Here is a 21,824-nt window from a genome sequence, read left to right as displayed (position 1 = left end):
GGGATAATAATAGATGAAACGGTAGCGAGATACTTTGCTTGCAAATAAAGTCTATAATTATTTCATGTCGAGTGCTGGGAAAGAATACCATTAAAGCACGGTACAATTTATTGAAAAAATTGTAATTAAACTGGTTTCATATACCGCAAATTATTCTCTTTAAACATCCGTTTTACTAGGTACGTTCTGTTTGTTCCTGTCTCGTGTCATCATGAAATCATACGACACTTAAAAAATATACTGTTGCGTGTAAAAAGACATTGTTTCACAGTTTTGTATAAATTAAATAAATAGTTCAATAGTCGCGCGGTAAGTAGGTAGAAAGTTGTTCTAGAAGAAACGAACTACGTTGAATTTCTTTGGTAACGCTCACTGGGTAGTTCTGCCAAAGAGGTAGTTCTCTAGGCGTTGTCTGCATTACCGATAGTGTCGCCGAGACTGGCATGGTTTGCGTCTGAACTATTGTGAGCTGCGATCACTCAGAGTTCGTCCTGTCCCGTCGAGATGGCAGCACGATCATAATTCTTCCCACCGATAAACGGCTGAATCAGTTTCATGGACGTAGGATATATGAGCCACGAATGCCCAATCACTCCTTTGATATTCTTGTGACTGCAATAAGATTGAAAGAGGGTAAACAAGGGTCGATCCTTTCTCATTCTCTCTCCTACTGTCTATCGCCATTATTCGCTATGCAAATGTTTCACAAAATCAAAGGGAAAGAGGGAGAAACAGAGTGTTCCTTGAATTTTGTCTCAATCTCTTTGCCATTATAGTCGGGATTCATACATCTTCCTTCTATGAACAGCTTCCGTTTTGATTTTCTCTTCGATCATTTTCTTTTTTCTAATGTCATCAAACCTAAATCAATAAGATTATTTTAAGGGGGTGCTGAAGTCAATCGAAAGTATCTAATTGATTTGAGCGCTATTTGGGTAACAAACTAAAAAGAGGTAGTAGTATTACTAGTTGCCATTGCGACTTGTGAACGAAATCAGTAAATGTGATAACCGCACTTTATGGACAATTGATTATTTACTTTTGGCTATTTTATACCGAAATTCGAATAAGTTCGAGTAAATGTTTGACAAGTATTCGTGAAATACTGCACTATTAAGTTTTTTCGAGTTTATGACATTATAAATAGTATATTTATTATACTAGAGGGTTACTATGTCATTTTTGTGTTGAAGCCTTCCAACTAAGCATTGCACTTTCGTACTCATATTGAATTCTGATGTGTGAGTGACGGATTTGTCGTTAGTGACAGTTTGGATGGTAACAAAAACTGCAATTTTTCATTTGTTTTCCTCGATTTTATTATAATTTGAATAGTACTTCCTTTAATCTGTAATCCACCTATCATTCTGCAAAAGCATTTGTCATTTTGGCGAGGAAGAATGTTTTTTTTTCAAATTTCTTAAATCGTCTATCGGCAGTTTCTAGTAGGAGGGTTTAGCATCCTCTTAATTAATATATTTTTAAACAATGCAAGTTTTACGAGACTACTTGAAATAAGAAGCGCGCATTCCTTATGTTTCAGAATAATGACGTAGCTTCACTTTCTCAAAATGGCGTACGATGAATCGTCCTCCAGATCTTCCAAAAAAAGAAAAGGTAACGACGCTGTGATAATAATTACGAATATTTGGAACCCGTATACTTGAGAATTATTTCGTTTTATGAAAAGTCAATTTCAAAGTGAAGTGTTGGATCATTTTCCAGAATTCGCTGCGCAGCTCAACACACTTTTAGTGGGAACGAGCACGACTAGACAAACCATTGGAAGGACTGAGTTTATTCAATCATTTGAGGTGAGTACATTACCTGTATAAAACCCACCAAACACGGTTACGTAACAATAATATAACCGTTACATAACGTGTGTAACATGTAATGTAACATATATAACATATAAGTAAGATTTGTATTACTATTTCCTCCGCAGATATATAACCCTGTTATAAAACGAATAATGTAACGTATACATAACACATCGGTAACATGTTATATGTTATGTTAATGTTAATGTTATATAATTGCAATGCTTACAGGTTTGTAACAATGTTACCGACGGGTATTAATTCGACGTTATATGATATGAATGTATCTTTTGAATAACATTCGTTATATACCATGTTATTTCCCTCCAAACACGGTTACGTAACAATAATATAACCGTTACATAACGCGTGTAACATGTAATGTAACATATATAACATAGAAGTAAGATTTGTATTACTATTTCCTCCGCAGATATATAACCCTGTTTAAAACGAATAATGTAACGTATACATAACATATCGGTAACATGTCATATGTTCTGTTAATGTTATATTATTGCAATGCTTACAAGTTTGTAACAATGTTACCGAATGGTAATGATTCGACATTATATGATATGAATGTATCTTTTGAAAAACATTCGTTATATACCATGTTATTTCCCTCCAAACTAGGTTACATAACAATAATATAACCGTTACATAACGCGTGTAACATGTAATGTAATGTAATATACATAACATAGAAGTAAGATTTGTATTCCTATTTCCTCCGCAGATATATAACCCTGTTATGAAACGAATAATGTAACGTATACATAACACATCGGTAACATGTTATATGTTATGTTAATGTTATATAATTGCAATGTTTACAGGTTTGTAACGATGTTACCGAATAGTAATGATTCGACATTATATGATATGAATGTATCTTTTGAATAACATTCGTTATATACCATGTTATTTCAGCGTTATGTAACTGTAACATAAGGTGTTTGATGGGAATGATGTGTAAACCAAAATGAATGTTAAATGAATACGGGAAAAAAGTACCGAAGAAAGCGTTCTTTTTCAAGGCTAAAACGCTTTGAAAATAGGACGAAGAGTTTGTAATAAGCACGAAACCTGATAATAATATCTTGACTGCTTCCCACTGCGTAGGAAGGAATATATTTATGCAGACACTTTAAGAGAAAAGCTGAACATATCTACGAGGAATGGCAAAGCTTCATATAAGCGGAAAACAAAGTTTTGTTTTGTGCTACTCGTTCGGATTATTTCGGGAAATGGCCAATTTCTGCCTGAAGTTGAAATCTCTTTAACGTCCGACTAATCGGTAAAGTGCCGTTTAACGAGACATACTTCTTCCAAACACGTTACGTCATGTTACTACCATCTAAATTAAACTAAAATCAACGCGCTTCGCGAAGGTAGCTAGGTAAGATCTGGTTTGGTGCCAAAGCTTCAAGTCAACTAAGAACTCATCGCCATTCTAACCACTCCCGCAATGCGCGAGTAGGACTTCCATTCTTGACTTGGACTTTCCTCGTTTCTTTTCTTTTTCTTTTTTTTTTCGTACTTTTATTCGGCTACAGCACCTCGAAAAGAATTTTCATTTCTCGGTACCATTTATAGTAATCCACATCGTGATTGCATGAATAGAATAATTTGTGGGAATTCATTTTTAAAAATCCAACCAAATACCCTGTGTTACAATTACATAACATTGGAATAACATGGTATATAATGAATGTCATTCAAAAGATACATTAATATCATATAATGTCGAATTATTACCGTTCGGTAACATTGTTACAAACTTGCAAGCATTGCAGTTATATAATATATATAGCTGCGGAGGAAATAGTAATGTAAATCTTACTTATATGTTAAATGTATGTTACATTACATGTTTCAAACGTTACGTAACGGTTATATTATCGTTACGTACCCGTGTTTGGTGAGATACTTCCATACATTTTATTAAAATCTGGACATTTTCTGTTATATGAAAATATGATAATTATTAAGAAAAGATAATAATATGTGAAATTAATCACCAAAGTTTGGACTTCGTACATCCGGCATTTGTATAATATTTGGTTCTTCATGTAGGTATTTAGCGTTTCCAATTTTATATGTTCCAAGTATCTCCCTTTCTTTCCAAGAGGCTTGATGGTTCTTTATTTATATTCTCTGCAAAAAAGTTTGCATCCTATATCCTATTGGGGTATTTTTGCGTCTCCCGTGATGACTATTCTTTAAGTATACCACGTTAGACGTATATTCTTGGATACGGTCTGCAGAATTTTCGCAAACGGATGATTCGGCCAATGGACTCATCGGCTTTATCGAAGAATCGTGAATCAGGCGTGGCGCTGAGAGATTAAGGTTCCTCGCTCGAATTGTAGACTTTGGCAGTCCGTCAAAATCGCAGGAGCGTGCCAATAAACGTTCTTTGTATCGTAGTAGTATAAAACTATTAGCCTGACAAATCAACGAAAGCACGTTGACCGATTTATTCGATTAATTCGAGAGTTTTCCCCTACATTGGTAAAAAATTTGCAATTATATACACGGACAAAAATTATTTCATTACAATTACTATAGCGACATGGTTAAAATACTATGGGAAGTGAAACCACGCAAATGGTGAAACTGACCACGTGGAATGATAGACATAACCTCGTCAATGGGTACGCTATCCTGGCGCTGCGCTTAAATGGTGCAGGAGTGATCAACGTTCGGAATGGTGATATTAAGTATGTGAAGAGGTTGTAATAAGCACATAAAATAGAAAGTTTATTTGGGAGCTGTAACCACAATTATAGTAAGATTTTACACGTTGCAAGGTTATTCTAAACTTACTTGTGATTGCAGAAACAATTGTTTGGCTCCATTAGTTTCGACAAGACCGCCATATGGTCAGATTTACGTTACAATACACGTTACTATTATTTACGTTTGTTACAATGACCTTATCCCATTCCGAAGAACGGGGAAAAGGGAAGAAGCGATAATAGAGAAACCACTCTTTTAAGCATCAAATGATATTTTACTACTTAAGTTAGGAACGTATGAAAACGTTGACGAAAACATAAGAATAAAGTATGTAATCATAAAAATCAAATTTTTTATGTTGACGGTAAATTTTTAAATGAACATTCATAACTATGCCCAATGTTGGAACAACTCGTTCCTTGTTGTTACATTGACTAAATGGTGAAGTAACCCTTCCTATGTTCTTTTTACTAGAGTTACGCTGGTTATTACAACCTCTTATCAAGGTTGTCCCATATGCTGCCTTGCAATAAGGTTATAGTTACCACAATTGTGATTTTCCTGAACATTCTTTTTTTTTCCGCGTATTAAGGGGAATATGAAATATGAAATGTAGAATATAAAACGGATTGCTATATCCGCCAATCTGCATGGAGCATTGTAAGTAAAGAAGGTCAGTATCACTATCTGTGTGGTATAAATTACTAGAACATTTTAACCATGTCGCTGTAGTAACTGGAACCAAATTATTCCTTCCATGTTTTCTTATTTTTTTTATGATTTAATGCAGGGATCCCAGTTGCCCAAAAAGAAGACGACTTCTGTGCATCCAAACGTGCACGTGGATTTCAGAATCATTGAATCCTCGTTCATTGGATTTCCCGAGAAATAAGCTCCTTGGTTGACTCAGCGCTTAGTTTTTCTTCGAAGAGACTCATTCGCGTATAGGCGTAAACTTCAGGTGTGGAGTAATAATAAATAGACGCCAATATTAGTTTGTTCATCTAATGCAAAGCACAATAATCAAACCGAAGTCTACCAGTTGTCTCGCTTCACTCCAGATTATAATCCGTTTTTGCATTGACGTACAATATATGGAGTCCTTCGCGGACAAAATGGGGAGAGAACGAGAACAGTCACGATTGCGTCTACCCCTGTCTTCGCAGATCAAATTCCCAGTAAGTTGTTGACAGTTGGTTGACAGCAACGTAGACATACACTTGTGCAAAATACTTCACTGCACCGTCATGTTGCGTAGACAGGCGTAGAACCGATCGTGACTGTTCTCATTCTTTCACCGTAGTGTCAGACCACTGATCCATATACTTACTAACTGGATTAAGAAACTCAGACCTAGTCATTATCTGCGATGTTCAGCCTGGCGTGTCAAATTGGACAATGAATGATGTTTTTTGAACTTCTTGAATGAGTAAAGTCAACTTTAACGAGGCCATCGAGAGTGGACGGTTTTTCTGCATTTTTTAAGCTATGAACGAAACCGATTCATTTAATACAGAGATGTGCATTTTTTAATATTTCACTTCGCTTGGGTCGCTTGAATTTTTCCGTCAACCGTTTCGGTGGCACCGCATAGATGATATCCCACAAAATGCCGTTGAAAGCCGTTTGAAGCAACCAAATCCCTCTGGTCATGGGCACATACCCTAGTAGCCCAAAATATCTTTTAGCGCATGTGTAAACACGTAAACATTTCGAAAGAATAATTAATTTGGCGCTGGTGTTTAAAATTCTTTCGACTTAAGCCAGTTTAATATCAAATTTCTGATTGGATTCATTATTTTCTATTTAGAAATAGAAGGGTGTAATGTACTTCACGCTCACGTAGAAAGTTAGGAAAGTATTATACGTTGTAATGTACGCGATGAAAACCACGTATTATATATTACATGACGTATTATACCTACCCAACCCTGGTAGCAGCTATCCAGTTAGTACATAGACCAGGGTGTCAGAATATGACATAGACCAGTCAGAACCATATTCAAGCATTGGAAATGAGTCGTCCATATATTGTAAGGCCAAGAGTTTTTGCCAGCTCGAAATTTTCTAACAATAAGCATTTCCAAAATATGGGAAATTCCTTCCTGATTGTTCTTTCTATTAACAATTTTGTTATTTTATGTCAGCTGATTAGAGGTCCTTGGGAAGATTGCATTGTCTTTCGCGTGCGTTTCTGCACCAAAACAAAAGTCAAAGCAGAAGTCTAACTTTCTCGGTTTGTAAATAAACGTTGCTGCAATGGTTTTCGGTAAATTATAAACACAGCGCTGAAAAGTGACGAATGTCCGTCTATTGTCATCGGACACGAGTTGTGTTATGTGACGAACGTTTTCCTGGTCTTATGCACTTCCCACGTGTTTGGCAAAATGTCACGCCGAGATGAAAGACGACGTTTGTTTTATCGCATTTTCCGCGTAGCTTCGGTTTTCGGCGTTCTTTGTGCTTCATTCGCGTTTCTACCTATTTCCGTTTTGCTGGTCGGCAGCGAATCATTTAAAATGACTCTTTATATCACAGATTAGAGAAACAGCTAAGGATTGATTTAGAGAGCAATATTGTCACAATGTAGTTGCATTGTGATCTTTATTTCCGCCGCTTTTTCAATTATTTCCCTGGGCTGGCAACGGTTCATAACCTATAAAATCGTTAATGCTTCCTCGTGAGCAGAATGTCACATTAAAGGCGACAATGTACGAAGTGTGAATAAAAGCGGTGAATTTGCCGTTGCAAACCGATCAGTCTTAACCAGGGTTGACTAAGTATAATACGTCATGTGACATACATGGTTTTCTACGTGTATATTACAATGTATAATACGTCCCTAGTTTTCTACGCAATTGCAAGGTACATTACGCCCTTCTCTTTTTGAATAGAAAATAACAAATCCAATTAGAAATTTGATATTAAACAGGGTTAAGTCGAAAGAATATGAAAACAAACGCGAAAATAATTATTTCTTAACAATTTTTACGTGTTTATATGCGCCCCAAAAGACGTTAACCTCACTAATAAATATATCGTGCATCTGCGACATCCGCCATATTGGAAACGTAAAATTGAAAACAATTTTAAACGTAAGCGCCAAATCAATTTATTATTCTATAAAAGTATTACGTGTTTACGTGTGTGCTAAAAGACATTTATACTTTAGCGGATGACGTATATTGCACATCTGCGGTATCCTTCATATTAGAAACGTAATTTACTGCTTTTCTACGTTAAAAGACGTTCATAACCTAGCAAAAGCCATGTGTCGTCCGTGTGCGGCATTCTTCATATTGGAAACGTAATTTACTGGTTTTCTGCGATTTTCTCCGGTAAACTCTTTGTTACTTAATATACGTGAGAAAGCTAGAAAAATGGGGAATTACCCAACCCTGGGCTTAGCTTAGCAGGAAAATCTAGCTAGCGTTGAGAGTCAGAAGTTCGCCAATACGTCTTAGTCGCAACGAATTCGCTAAATCTTCGAAGACTGGTCTTTCGCGAATGACGTGCAACTTTGGACGTCGCTCGTATGTATCCTTCGAGGAATCTGGATCGCGAGAAGCTAAAATTAATCTTCGCCGATCGTTTTACGGCATTGGTCGAAGCAATGCGCCTTGCAGGTCGAAGACCTTCCGAATCTCCAGAGTTTTCCTTTGCCTTCAGCCATTTGTGGAGCGCGCGGTTTATAAGCGGGTAAATCCCTGCATCTTTTTCCTTCGACCCTAGTAGCATAAAATATTTCTCCTATATTTTCTATACATTTAACGAATATCCTACATTTTGTAAATATTTACCAGACATTTGAAATATTTGCCAAACGTTTACTTTAGAATATTATCCCTATAATATTTATATAAAAGTAGCTCCATGTGTTTACATAATGTTTTTCTACCAGATATACAAAACATTTCGTTTCATTTTAATACAAGTATTTTTTAAATATTATCTGCCGAATACATTATAAACGTTTTAAAAATATTTAAAATCTAAATCACACGTTTTGCTCCCGTAATGAAATAGCGGAACGAAAATATTAGAAAAATTTCTTGTGTTTCTTGATACCAAATGAAGTGTCCGATAATAGTCGTGAAGTAAAAAAAATGTATTTTTATTATATGTTTATAAATTATTGAAACTAAATATGTCATTGAGATTTTCAACGAATATTTCAGATATCTTCGAATGAAATCTACAAGAAATCTTAAAAAATCTGTCGCTTGAGATATTTAGCAAAGATTATAAACAAATATTTAGAAATTATTCTATGCTACTAGGGGAGATGTTATTCTTTGGAAATGAATAACATCTAAAAGGGTTTCCTCCATTCCTTTATTCTGTGTTCTTTGCAAGTAATACCATAATTAAGGAGCTATACCACTGTGCACGTTGACAAAATGACCCATTTTTTACCATTTTTTTTCTCAAAAAGTATTGTATGTAATGACACGAACTATTTTTTCCATGAAAGGTCTAATGTAATAGAATGCAGGACAATTCTTCTTTTCAGTAAAAAATATATATTTATTTTTTTATTATTACAAACGTAAAGTAGTTAAAAACAAATTGTTTTCACCTGGAGCAGGTGATTTCTCAAAAACGGCTGAACCGATCAGGTTCAAATTTTAGCATTATATTCAGTAAACACATAGCTATCGCCCGTAGCTCAATTATGGTAAGATATTAATTTTAACTCATACTTTTGCGTCAAAAATGTGGAATTTTTTCGACGTTCACAATGGTACTACTTAAAGAGTTTCTAAGAATGTTTGAAATTTTAAGGAGGTCGTTTTAAAAAGTATTCCTGAACGCTATGTAAAGAAAATTGTCCGTTCGGTGTGTAACGGATGCTACGTTTGTTCGCGAAAAAAAAATTATTCTTTCGATCGTTTTTATAAGTTTTCTTACGCCGAAGGATTATATCGGGGGAATAACTTTTAATTTTAACAAATGTCCGAAATGAAACCCTTTGAACTTCGGTTCAAAGGATCAACGTTGGCGCAAACTTTCGAGTTTACGAAACCATAAACTTCAGAATTAATGTCTTATAAAATTGAAAGCTGATGCCAGCAACGGTTGGCCTTGCGGTGCAAGATTTTCCCATAATATCCGAAAGCATATATATCGTGCTACTTGTACATATATAAACACTTATGCGAAATTAAATTCAAAATATAAATTAAACTAGGACAAACGTTTTATATCTTTATTCGTCACATTTCTCTCATTAAACCCATGCTAATTCCATTGCTCCAAAAAAGGAAAATCTCGATTCACAATTCCTCTCATTAAGGTGATATGAGTCAGCCTATATATATTTAAGAAATGAAATTGTTGGGAAAAGTATTCTCCGAATTGGGGGTACCGATTCGTTTCAAATTTTACCACGTAAATACGGAGGCCGTAAAGTAGGTCCTGAAACTCATGAAATTTCATTTTTGGTCCAAAATTTATTTACTTATGGACTAGAGCCAACATGGCGTGGTCCGTGTACGTTTTCGATGTTTCACGCTTCTTGGAGGCTTAGAATTGAAAATGTAGAGTTTCAGGACCTTAATCATACCCTCCATATTTATATTGTAAAATTTTAATGCATTCCGTGTACTCAGTTTGGAGAAAAGTTTCATGAACGGGAACTCATTGACTCCACTTTCACATCACCTTAAAAACCCTGAGACAGAAAGTTCAACAAATCAACAGGCGAGCTCAGAAATGACGAACCCTACGTGAAATTGAATTTAGGAAGGAAGGAAAAAGCATTGGAAGATTATTCGTATGGAGATAGGAAACGATGAATTTCCACAAGTGGGAGAGATCGGTCAAACGTAAATCTCGTCAATCTTATCCAAGTCGAGTAAAAATTCATTGAAAGAGTATCCGTAGGTTCATTGGAGAGCTCCTCGGTACGTCACCGAGTCGAGTCCATACTACGTTTCCCGCAAGTATTGGAGAAGTAAGAAGGGTAGCTATTTCTGGTCGAGGGGAGTGAGACTCACCACGCAAACGGCTCTTAGCCACTTCGTACATCTAGTAGTCTGGCGTTCGCCGCGTATCGTAATACACTTTTCGAACCACATGTAAGCCGATGGGAGCGTGCATTATCTCTTACGATAGAGCACCTTTCCCGAAAATATTCGACATCTGAATTCGACTCCTCGAAATTCGACGAATTTCTCAAGGCTGGACGGTCGAATTTCGACACTTTCGGCGGGAGGTGGAGGAGCTCAACGAACGTGGAATTTTTTCTTTTGAGGAAAATAAGATATTCCGAATCGATATTTTAATCTCAACGACGGGGGTGCGATGAAATCGTCATCGACCACATCGACGCAGAGATGTCTCAGCACGCAAAAGAGGATTTGTTTATAAAACGTTGGAGGAATCATCTACCAGTGGGGTGCCAATGATGTTGAAAGTTTGGCTATCGAGAAGGGAAAAGTTTCTTTCGAGAGGAACTGAGAACTTGCACAGTTCGAGGAATAATTGAATGACCCGGGAGAACGAAATGGTGTACGGAGTCAGTGAGTGAAATGCGGGTAAAATGATTTAATTCAGTTGAAACGGATGAAATTAAATGGATGAACAATTGATTTGCAGTACACGGTTCCATTGCGACTGGTGGGATTTTCTTACCTATACAGAAGAAGTAAACAGATTAATATAAACAACGGTGAAGTCATTTTATTCTCGAGGATTTATTTTGATCGTTAAGGAGTATCAATAATTATCAAGTATTAATAAGAGGGAAAATTACCATGTTTCTTTATGTGGAACATTGAATTTCCTTGACTAATAGAGAGTGGAAGACAATTTAGTCAATGTAATGGTTGCTATAATTTTCCTACGGTTCCCACGGTTCTCCTGAAATATCTCTCGATGACCCAAAGACACTGGAAAAGATGGCTGATAGCAACAGTTGATAAGAAGTTTCGAACAATGAACATCCTTGTTGGCTGAAGAATTTCTCAAGAATTGATTCCTCACGATCAAAAAGAAGTTCAAGCTACAATTGTTAAGCAGAACGTTCACATAGACCTGAATCGTTATTTATATAACCATTTCTTTTGGCTAATGCAAATTAAAAAACGTACCAAATTATGTTTCATGATCTCGAAGGTTTTGTTCGAGGTTCCTTTGTACCGAAAACGGACCGCTAGAAACCTGGAATATTATATCAAAATTGAATAAGTTGTCTGGCAATTTTTAAAAGGTAATTATCAGCATAGATTGCTGGAAACTATAAGTTTGTCAATTTTTTCCTATGGGACTGAATAATATTTTTCGATTGAGATGAAACGGCAACGATGAAGATTCGTTCCCGGTCAAGTTTCGAGAAAGATCTGAAAGTGACACGTGGAATGCAAGAGATGTTCTGCAAGAGAGGCCGGCACTTCTGAGCCGGGCCTCGAGAACGTCTTCGGCGCAGAAGAAGAATAAAAAGAAGATTTTTCCGCACGTGTCACCGGTTCGCGAATTGGCCGACTACCAGCGGCCACGGAAACTCTTCCAGCGGCATTTGCAAGCTGGTCGGGGAAAACAAAAATAACTGCCCGTCTCTGAAGCAATTTATCTGAAATTTTACGCAGCTTCTGCGCTCCTCGAGGAGCAATCCGCAGCCCCGGGTGTCCGAAGCTTCATCTTCCTCGGCAGGACAAGGTGTAGATCAGCGCCGAAATACCCCAGTTTCCACGAAACACGTCCCACGCATTATTTTTCAAATAGCCGATTCTCTTGGGGTGCGATCGCGACGAGCACCATCGGGGGTGAAATGGATCAGAAAGACATGGCTACTCTAGGAGCACAGGATCTGTGCGAGTAGAATTAGCTCGCGCCAGAATTATCAAAGAAATAAGCGATTGAATCCTTTTTGAAGTTGGAGGTTCTTGGAATAACAATTTTTAGAAGATATGAGCCTGAACCACGTTGGTTGCAAGGCAGGATCAACTGGATTTGAGTGACAGACCATTATCTGTTAACTTGATAAGAAGTCATCCCTCAAGGAACGGATTTGAGGGATCTAGAAAGAAACGAGGTGAATGATTCCGATGAAAATGAGTCCAGATGGACACAACATTGACATCATATGGCGGGCGTTCGTGACGTTTCGTAGATGTGCCTGATGTCCAGTAGACCCTGAAGAGCTAAATTAAGACCATGTCCTTCTGCAGGATCACGGGGAGGAGCAGGGGTCTTCCCAAGCCCAACTATTTCCCGCTTCTGCCGCCGATCAGTCCTGCTGATGCTAAGCGGTTCTGCCGCATCACTGGGAAGTCCTATGGACTACCTACGCATCACTACATCCCTGTTCTTCTGGGAGTGCATACCCACGATAAATCAAAATGCAAGATCACCAACGCTGCAGCTGGATTAAATCCTCATCATTACACGGCTGGACTGATTTTGGGGGAAAAGAAAAAACATGTAGTATTGAAGGACTATCGCTACGTGTTCCCCATATTAGAGGGCGATGGAGAACAACAAAAGGCACTTAGGGATCTTCTTGACACGAAACAACCATCCATTGAAGAGGAGAACTCTAAGTTCGTCTACACGGTAGAGGAGAGAAGATGCAGTTTGGTGTTTCCAGCCAAACTGGAAGCTGCAGTCAGAGATGGGGATGTTCGGGACGTGATGCTGTCGCGAGATTGCGACACCGTTCTTTTGCGCTTGAAGCAGGGAAAAAACGTCTCGGTTGACTTTAGGGACTTGGACAATTTTGATGACCTGTACGACGGCTTGGGTCCTCGTGAAGATGTGCTCAAAGAGCGCGAGAGGCTGGAGACTGAAGCCAAGAAACGGAAGAGGAAGCGGCAGGCGGGCTTGAATTATGCTAAGAAAATCTTCGAAGAGAAGGAACGGGCCGCTGATGAAGAAGAGTCCAGAAGATCCAAGCAACTGAAGCTTCGCAGTATCAAAGAGGAGAACAGAGATGAACGAAAACTGGTCTGGAAACGAGTCGATCTGGAGGGAGCCAGGTCTAGGGCAGCCAATATAGTGATGTCTTCGGAGGACTGGAATGATCTTGCCAAGCCGCTTACTGAGACATTCAATTGGAACGATATCGAATGCGGTGCTGTTAGAACTGAAGGAGAACCGCTAGTTGATAAAATGCCGGAACCGGTGAATATTTCTCCAAGAATTATTGAACTAGAGACGACCGCAACTGGAGAAATTATGGTACCAGTATCTGAAGATACTGGAGGTCTGGAAACCATCGCCGTTGTACCGCCTTTTGTTCCTTTAAATGCTCAGCCGCATCCTCATATTCAGGCTGCTCTAGAAAAAATGTCATCATCGCAACTTGAAGAAACGGCTAATGTAAATTCAAAGTTCCTGGAGGCTGGAAAACCAGCGCTGGAATCTCTACCGAGAATAGATGAGATTCCAGAAATCGTAACGAATGTAGAGAAGGGAGTAAAGGCAGACGTTCATGGGTTAAAGGGTTTGAAGTTGGACATTAAGTCCGCCCAAAGGTTTGTTTCTGGTCAGACAGTTCAGACTCCAAGTGGCCCAGTTTTTGTCCCAGGTCAAACCTTGCAGACACCAATTGGAGCTACCTTCGTGCCAGGTTTGACGGTTCATACTCCAGATGGACCATTGCTGATCCCAGGCCAGATCCTGACAGTCAAGGAAGACGGAGTCGAGACTCCAATTTTTGTTGCTGGTCAGACGCTCCTTACAAAAGATGGACCACAATTTGTTCAAGGGCAAACCATGCACACCACGGAAGGGGCCAAATTTTTACCTGGGCAGACCGTGATGACTAAAGAAGGCCCGAAGTTCGTGGCTGGCCAGATAGTAGAGAAGGAGTTCATTCCGGGTCAAACTGTCATGACAGCGAAAGGCGCGATGTTCATGCCAGGACAAACCGTGATGGACAGTCACGGAGAGCAGGTATTTGTGCCAGGAGAAAGCATCCAGATAAACAACGACTGGGAATTTATGCCTGGGCAGTCTCTCAAAACTCCTTCCGGTGAACCCAAGTTTGTTCCTGGTCAAACTATGTTAACTCCCGAAGGTCCCAAGTTCATTGCAGGCCAGAGCGTTGCAACAGACACCGGAGAAACTCATTTCATTCCTGGTATCACCGTAGAAACCAAGGAAGGACCAAAGTTCGTTCCTGGTACCAATGTTCAAACACCTCAAGGCACTAAATTTGTCGAAGGCCAGATTATGAAAACGCCAGAAGGGACGAAGTTCGTTCCAGGGTCGACCACTGTATACCATGAAGGGTTCCAGTTCGTTGCAGCAAAGAATCTCGAGGACCTCACATTTCTGGAAGCTGCTCCAGTGGGGGTACCTGTGGACCCTAAGACAGCTAGTGCCGTGTCACTATCTCACGAGCAGGAAATTTTTGGTCATATGGTGCAAACAGAAAAAGGTGTAGAGTTCGTGCCGGCGAGCGTGAAAAAGTTTCCAGAGGGCAAGAAGATTGTTCCAGGACAGCTGGTCCGTGGTGGCAAGGATGGGCCTAGATTCGTCCCAGGTGTGATGAGCGAGGATGGTTTTCTTCCCGGTCAGGTGGTTATGACCGAGAAAGGTGAGCAATTTGTTCCAGGCCAAGTAGTAGAAACTGCCGAAGGCCCAAAGTTCGTTCCTGGGCAGATGGTGGAAACCCGATCAGGACCAAAGTTCGTGCCAGGACAGACCATCGAAACGGCAGAGGGACCAAGGTTTGTCCCAGGTCAGATAGTTCAGACCAAGGCAGGTCCAACTTTTATACCCGGTCAAGTAATATCTACAGAAGACGAGGGCTCTAGATTCGTTCCTGGTCAGGTAGTGGACACTCCCGATGGTCCACGGTTCGTTCCTGGGAGAGTGGTCGAATCCGGAGAACTTGGAGTGACTTTTGTACCTGGACAGATTGTTCAAACGGAGGAAGGACCTCGATTTGTGGCACCTGACCTCATGGACACCCCGGAAGGTGGTCTGGAGTTTTCCGTTCAAGGTTTCGAGGTCACTCCTGAAGAACTTCGGCTTCTAAGACCCCAACACTTGCGGTACAACGCTGTCACATCGAGTTTACACGGCGAAACCAGCATTGATGCTCGGATGCTTAGGGAGCTTTCCGCAGCCGGAATGACGATTGGCAGGCAGCTTTGTACTGACTTACCAGCTGTTGATGTAGATATCGATCCCACGGCCGTGGCATTGGAACACGCCTTGGTGATAGCTGAAAAACTGGGATTACACGGTAGCTCAGCAGTCAAGATGGCACAGGTTATGTCCACCGTTGCTCAACTTGCCAAAAACATTGTTTCGCAACAGCAACAGCAGCAGTCACATCAGAATGGGAAACTGTCTAACGGAACCAAATCCCCGACAAATGGTGTTATTTCAACGGGTGGTGACGGTGAAAAAAGAAACGGCCATCAGGAAAACTGGTTGCAGGACGCCATCAGATCAGCAGTGACTGCCGCAGTGCTGACCATAACGAGTCAAACAACGAACAACGAGAACGAAAAGCAGGACTTCATGTTTTCCTCCATTTGCGAGGCCTTCAACGTCCTCCTAAGAAGAGGGTCGATGGACATCGAACGCTCAGTCGACGAAGTCCTGCAGATTCTTTTGGTACCTCAGAATCGCAGCGAAGTGTGCAAAGGAACGATGCTGGACTTATTAGAAGCTACAGGAAACAAGGTGGACATTCTCAAATCAACCGTAGGTGGAATCCAACTAAGAGACGATATAGTTATAGAGAGACTATCCGCCGTTCTTGAAGAGGAATACGGCAGCGATTTAGTCACCTCTGCATTCAGGACAGTCTCTAAGGGTGACCCGGGATTGGTCTCGAGAGTTTTACAGAAAGTCTCTAAAGAGGTAGCTGGAGTGGTTACTGAAAAGGAGGCTGCAGAAACAGTTCACAGAGCGATAGTTCAAGCTGTTCGGGAGTCTAGCGAGATCCGGGTCAAGGAGTTGCTTAACGACGATGGGACCAAGATCCGGGAGATGCTTCTCCAAGCCGTTGGCCTCGCTCGTGCCTTGGGGATGTCCAACACTGCGACTAGTCTTCTGGCTGTAATTAGTGACGAGAAGTCTACGAAAGCTTTGGTCGGCGATAAGGTCATTTTGGATGTGCTGAAGAGGCTCACAGTCATGAGGCAGCTCGCCGAAGAGAGGCCTCAGTGTATGGTAGCACTTCGAGAACTATGTAGCGACCCTGAACTGGCTCGAACAGATCCACGTCTCAGAACTCTGGTTCGAGAGAGTGCGGCCTTAATGATAGTCCCTGAAGAGGGTCCCCCACTGCAATCGTCAGTAGACGTTCCCATGTCCTTGCTGTATGCGGAGAACAGCTTAGCAATTGAAGACTTTCTCATGAGGAAGAGCCATAAGCCCTCCACAATATTTATGATTCTGAAGGAGGGCGTCCAGGCCGTCGTTCCTAGGGAGGCTTCCAGGGCTGTTTTGACTGGTCAAGTTGCATATACTGTTCTTGATGAGCATGGGATTAGACGATTTGAACCACTTCACGTGTTCTCTGCGCTAAGACTCAACAGACCCACGGCTCATCGGTTTTCCATGTACTGCTGTCCCGTTGCGAGAGAAGAAGATATGGACGCAGAGATGGTGTCCACCTTGACCGAAACCGTGTCCGCAACGAGTTTAGATGGGCTAACTAATGGAAATGGCACCAAACACGAAAGCAATGGCATTAGTTTGTCGAAATCTGATCGCTCTGGTGGGTACTCCGCCAGTCGCGAAAACACCCCCAGCTTTAGAAGACTCAGCAGCATCCTACAAGAGAATAATGTCGACATGGTAATGCCGGATTTCCTCTTTACATTTAGTTTCCTATTTATTGCCCAGTTTCGGCTGCCGAGCTTGGAAAGTCAATGCTCTTTTCCTCGTCGAAGAGTAGGTACCACTAACTTTCGGTGCTACAAAGAGGACACCCGAAAGTTCAAGCCGCGTGCCAAGCGCGGAAATGTCACCCATGCCCAGCTCGGGGGCCATTCTAATCCGTTAGGATCTTAAATTGAGCCGAGCTCACGAAAAGCATTCGCCTACTTTTACTTTCTCGTATAGAACTCGGTGAAGTTTCCTTAACTAAATTAAGCTGCAATCGCTTCATCTACGTAATCCAAGAAGCATGAGTTCTTCGAAAAAGACTCTCAGTCTACATTTTTCCTAAGTCTTTGAAATAGTTTCTTTTTCCATTTCATACGTGCGAAATTAATTTAACGGCCCTTCTCGACATTAAATTAGCGTCCCTAGCCGTTAAGGAGTTCCGAGAACCTCTGACGAGATGAATCAAAGACGTGGTGCCTTTTGACTCACAACTTGGAGGCAACAAATTCGTCCAAGTGGAGCGTGGGCCTTGCGCTTAAGTGCACATTTATTTAAAGCTCGCTTATTGAAAGTGCTTTGGATCGTCGTCTAGAGGAATTCAGCGCACTGTAAGCTTCGGGTTTAACGGGTCACTCTTCAGGTGCGAAGCGTCGGAATATCCGATTAGCCGGAAGTCCTCTCCGTGGTTGAAACTTCCGCTCACTCTTGAACGTCATCGGGCGCTGCTGGAAGGTCTTCCATTTATCTGAGAGAAACGTGATATCTAGAAGAGCTTTAGGAACGCTTTCCATGGCTGTCTATGAATTTTGACATTGACGCCACGAGCTTAATTACCGCTGAAAGGGCTCTCATCAGGCTTGGACAAGTGTGAATAATTCGATTCGTATTTTGCAGGCCGCCTCGGAGCAGTACATCGTCCTCGAGCAGTTTAAGGCTGAGGGTGAAAACGGAGTCTCCCTGAACGTCGGGGATATCGTCGATGCCGTTGAGCACGAGGAATCCAACAAGTAAGAGACGATCGATGTTACTTAAGTCAATTTTGCATGAGGCAATTCGAAAAAGAGCGCAAATCCCGAAACCAACGAGATCGTTGACTCGACGGAGAGTGTGCAATGTATTTCCGTCTGCGCTATTTGCGTTGCTGCTAAAAATATCACACCATAGAGCATAATATTTCCGCGGATAACCCGACTGTCTATCACTGCTGACATGACGAGCGATCTACTTCTACTCTGTCAGGATTTTCAACCTTGCTTTAGACCGTAAATTTCGTGAATACGATTGCTTGATTTGGGTTAGGAAATGTTGGGAGACCAAGGGAAACATTGTGATTTTTTGTCGTCCTGCCTGGTAAACGTTCCTTCTAATCATCCAAAGCTAGCATTATTTAGCATCCTCGATATATCATTTACATGGTACTTGAAAAATTTTGTAAGAAACGGATCAGTTTACCCTGTCTCAGAAAAATACAGGCTTTTAGAGTGTATGAAAGGAATGATTTTCCTATACGCGTATTTTTTCTCAGTATTTAAGTAAATTTCCACTCGTGAATTATGTTCGGTATCATTAGCAAATAATTCTGTTTGTCTACCGTGGGTTGTGAAAACACGGAACGAACGATGATGGATTATCGGAACGAAGAAATCGCACGTGGAGAATTTAATTGGCCATCGAGAAGGTGCCAACGGATGATTTGATGGAGCTCTTCCGTTTCGAGTTGGTAGCCAACTGTGGGTCTTTTCCCTGTGCGACTGCACGTACAGATTCTAATCGAACTCGTCCAAGTGTGCGAAATAGAATCGCCGGTGGTGGAGTTTCCACGAAATCGCGACAAAGGCCGCGCTTTTGGAACACCCGAATCGCGGATGCTCATTAGGGGACGGGAGAAGATCGAAGCAGGTGCGCTTTCGTACCGGGTGAAACGGCAGTAAGTAAAGGCGAATTTACACGGTGCCAGTAACTCGTACGAGTCACTAAAACCGAGTGCTGGAAGCGGGTGCTTTACGAGATAGGAGCGTTTACCCAGCCTTCTAGTACTGGTATAGTAGGAAGCAGAAAGTCACGTGCTATAACCCAAAAATGTCGAAGGGGCGAGGCAATTTTAAACATTTTACGAACAATATAATTAAACAGTATTTGAACGTGTTGGGTGAAGAGCTGTATTCTATTCTCTATTCTTGTCCTGTTGTAGTCTCGAATTCTTGAGGCATTCTTTCCCTCTATAAAATTCAACAAATGTCAACGTGGGGCCTTTTGTCCACCTTTGGGCCATTTCAAGACGAAATTCAACCCAAAATTGTACAGAACTGCTTCTATTTGCTCTTGGAACTTGCCCGCCTCCCTCGAAAAACGCATCTACACGTGTCTGGTATACAAGATAGAGTGAAACACGTGGTGTGGGTTACAACTCGCGCCAGAAAATAGAATTGCTTTCTATTCCCTCGACTCGCATTGGCCCTTGGGCGAGTATTCTACTCCAGGACTGAAATGGCAGTTTCCCCGAGACGAGTAATACTCGGCTTTAGTAACTCGTACGAGTTATTGGCACCGTGTAAGTTCGCCTTAAGGTGAAGTGAAACACGTCGAGAAACTTGATCGACGTCGATAAGTAAGATTTTTCTAAATGCCTACGTTGCCGACGTTCGTTTTTATATTGACAGCTGTGTCGAATTATATTGGGTATTGTACCAAATGGGATACTCCCCCTGTCGTTTTCGTACAATAATTATAAAGAAAGCGAAGTAAAACTCGCCTTTTTTGCCTAATACCCTTCCTCGCCTAGTTTGGTCTAATACCCTTAAAAAAAAGTGTTGTATTCGAATTGATTGATTTGGAGGGGGTTTCACTTCACCTTAACGCTCCTGCGAGAAATTAGGAGGCCGAAGAGCACGGGTTCAAAATTGAGGGAGTGAAATGACTAAAATGCACTGATCTATGTACTAGCTGGATAGTTGATACCTGTTTGTTCTATACGGAGAGAATTTGGACGAATTCAAGGCACCCCAGCGCCAACTATATATGGGCAGCGATACTAAATAAGTAACGGGGGCGCATGTGCAAACATTTTGAACCGTCGTTTCGCGAGCTAAAACAAACTGGTTATCTTTTTTCTCGTAAGTATTTGAATGAAAATGGGAATTATTTTTGCCAGTCAATTAATTGTACACCTCTTATCCTATCTACAACTGAATGACACGTGTTTTGATGCATGCGCAAATACTCCATTACTTTGCGTTCATGATTAGAGGGCTTTGGTCGCTTCAAAACGTCCCGCCATTTTGGAGGATATGAGTTATCCAGTTAGTATATAGATCGGTACTAAAATAACTAGGGACCAAGGCGAAGGAAAAAGAGAGCCATGGTAGTCAATCAAGGTGTCTCGCCGAGAAAAGGGGATCGCTGCCCTGTCCGACTTTCGCTTGTTAATTTTAACGACTGTATTTTTACGCCAACCGAATTTTCGTTAACATCTCCGCTTTGGTCGCTTTTTCATCAATAACGTCACGATATTCATTGAATATCCCGGAAACATTCATACACTGTTCCACAAATATTCGTTTCATCTCAGTAAATGACTATTTCCATATGAACATGATATTCTATAGACATTGTATGGTTATTAACAAATATTCTTCAAATATTGAATATCAGTTTTTTTCAATATTTTTTAAGTATCCATAGGATATCCGGTGCTGTCCATGTAGTCGATATTTTGGGTGGAAAATCGTATCCAAGATCTTTCTATGTGCGATAAATCTCGAAACCGTAAACATCGCGAGGTCAATACATAAAATCGAAAATGTACAACCTCTTGCAGTTACTTCCTTTTTTCTTCTTGGTTCGGTCGGTTCCCTTTTTCAACGTTTTTCGTAGACATTCTCGCACACCGCAGCACTAAATTGCGGTGCACCCTCTGTTGGGTAGAGCTATGCTTCCAGTAAATCTATTTCGGCCCCACATCAGTCCTGACAGACGTTGCGTTTACATTATTCGCGCCGTCCTCTATGGGATACGACCAAAAACGTCTTCAAAATAATGAGGGTGATAGGCTTTAACGAGCGAATAACTTAAAAATGAAAAAAATCTTAATTGATGGACGCGGGCAATAATCTTTGCACCAACTTAAAAATGCAGGGGAGCAGATCAAAGGACTTACAAGGAAGATATCCCGGGTCGATCTCTCCGATTTCATTTCTTTTATAATATGTTATAGTAGACTAAAAACTAAGGGATACGTATTTTTTTTTATCTGCCATTAAACAGTTTAAGGGGGTGAAACCACCATCCAAAGTAAGGCATGTCAAGGGACGATTTGGCAGTTTCACCCTCAAAGGACTTACAAGGAAGGTATCCCGGGTCGATCTCTCCGATTTCATTTCTTTTATAATATGTTATAGTAGACTAAAAACTAAGGGATACGTATTTTTTTTTATCTGCCATTAAACACTTTAAGGGGGTGAA

At 40.6% G+C, this 21,824-nt stretch overlaps 1 protein-coding gene across 9 annotated transcripts in view; it reads left to right on the top strand.

The window, feature by feature from the left end:
• LOC105695912 (obscurin) overlaps nucleotides 1–21,824 on the top strand; it is a 78,508-nt gene that overhangs the window by 2,912 nt on the left and 53,772 nt on the right. For 6 of the 9 annotated variants that reach the window (XM_012417948.2, XM_012417946.2, XM_012417949.2 and 3 more), the window contains exons 1-2: nucleotides 10,613–17,333; nucleotides 18,258–18,370. In XM_012417948.2, the coding sequence (XP_012273371.1) occupies nucleotides 12,726–17,333; nucleotides 18,258–18,370 (4,721 nt within the window). In that variant the 5' untranslated portion in view covers nucleotides 10,613–12,725. Of the gene's footprint in view, nucleotides 1–1,543; nucleotides 1,618–1,725; nucleotides 1,815–10,612; nucleotides 17,334–18,257; nucleotides 18,371–21,824 lie in introns of those variants that run through there. The other 3 variants (XM_012417955.2, XM_012417954.2, XM_012417944.2) reach the window with 2 other exon arrangements.

Source organism: Orussus abietinus, unplaced genomic scaffold, assembly GCF_000612105.2.
Source record: "Orussus abietinus isolate OABI.00-Male unplaced genomic scaffold, Oabi_2.0 scaffold67, whole genome shotgun sequence".
Lineage (NCBI taxonomy): Eukaryota > Metazoa > Arthropoda > Insecta > Hymenoptera > Orussidae > Orussus > Orussus abietinus.
Note: the sequence above shows the minus strand (reverse complement) of the source record. Positions and strands in the feature narration are given on the sequence as shown.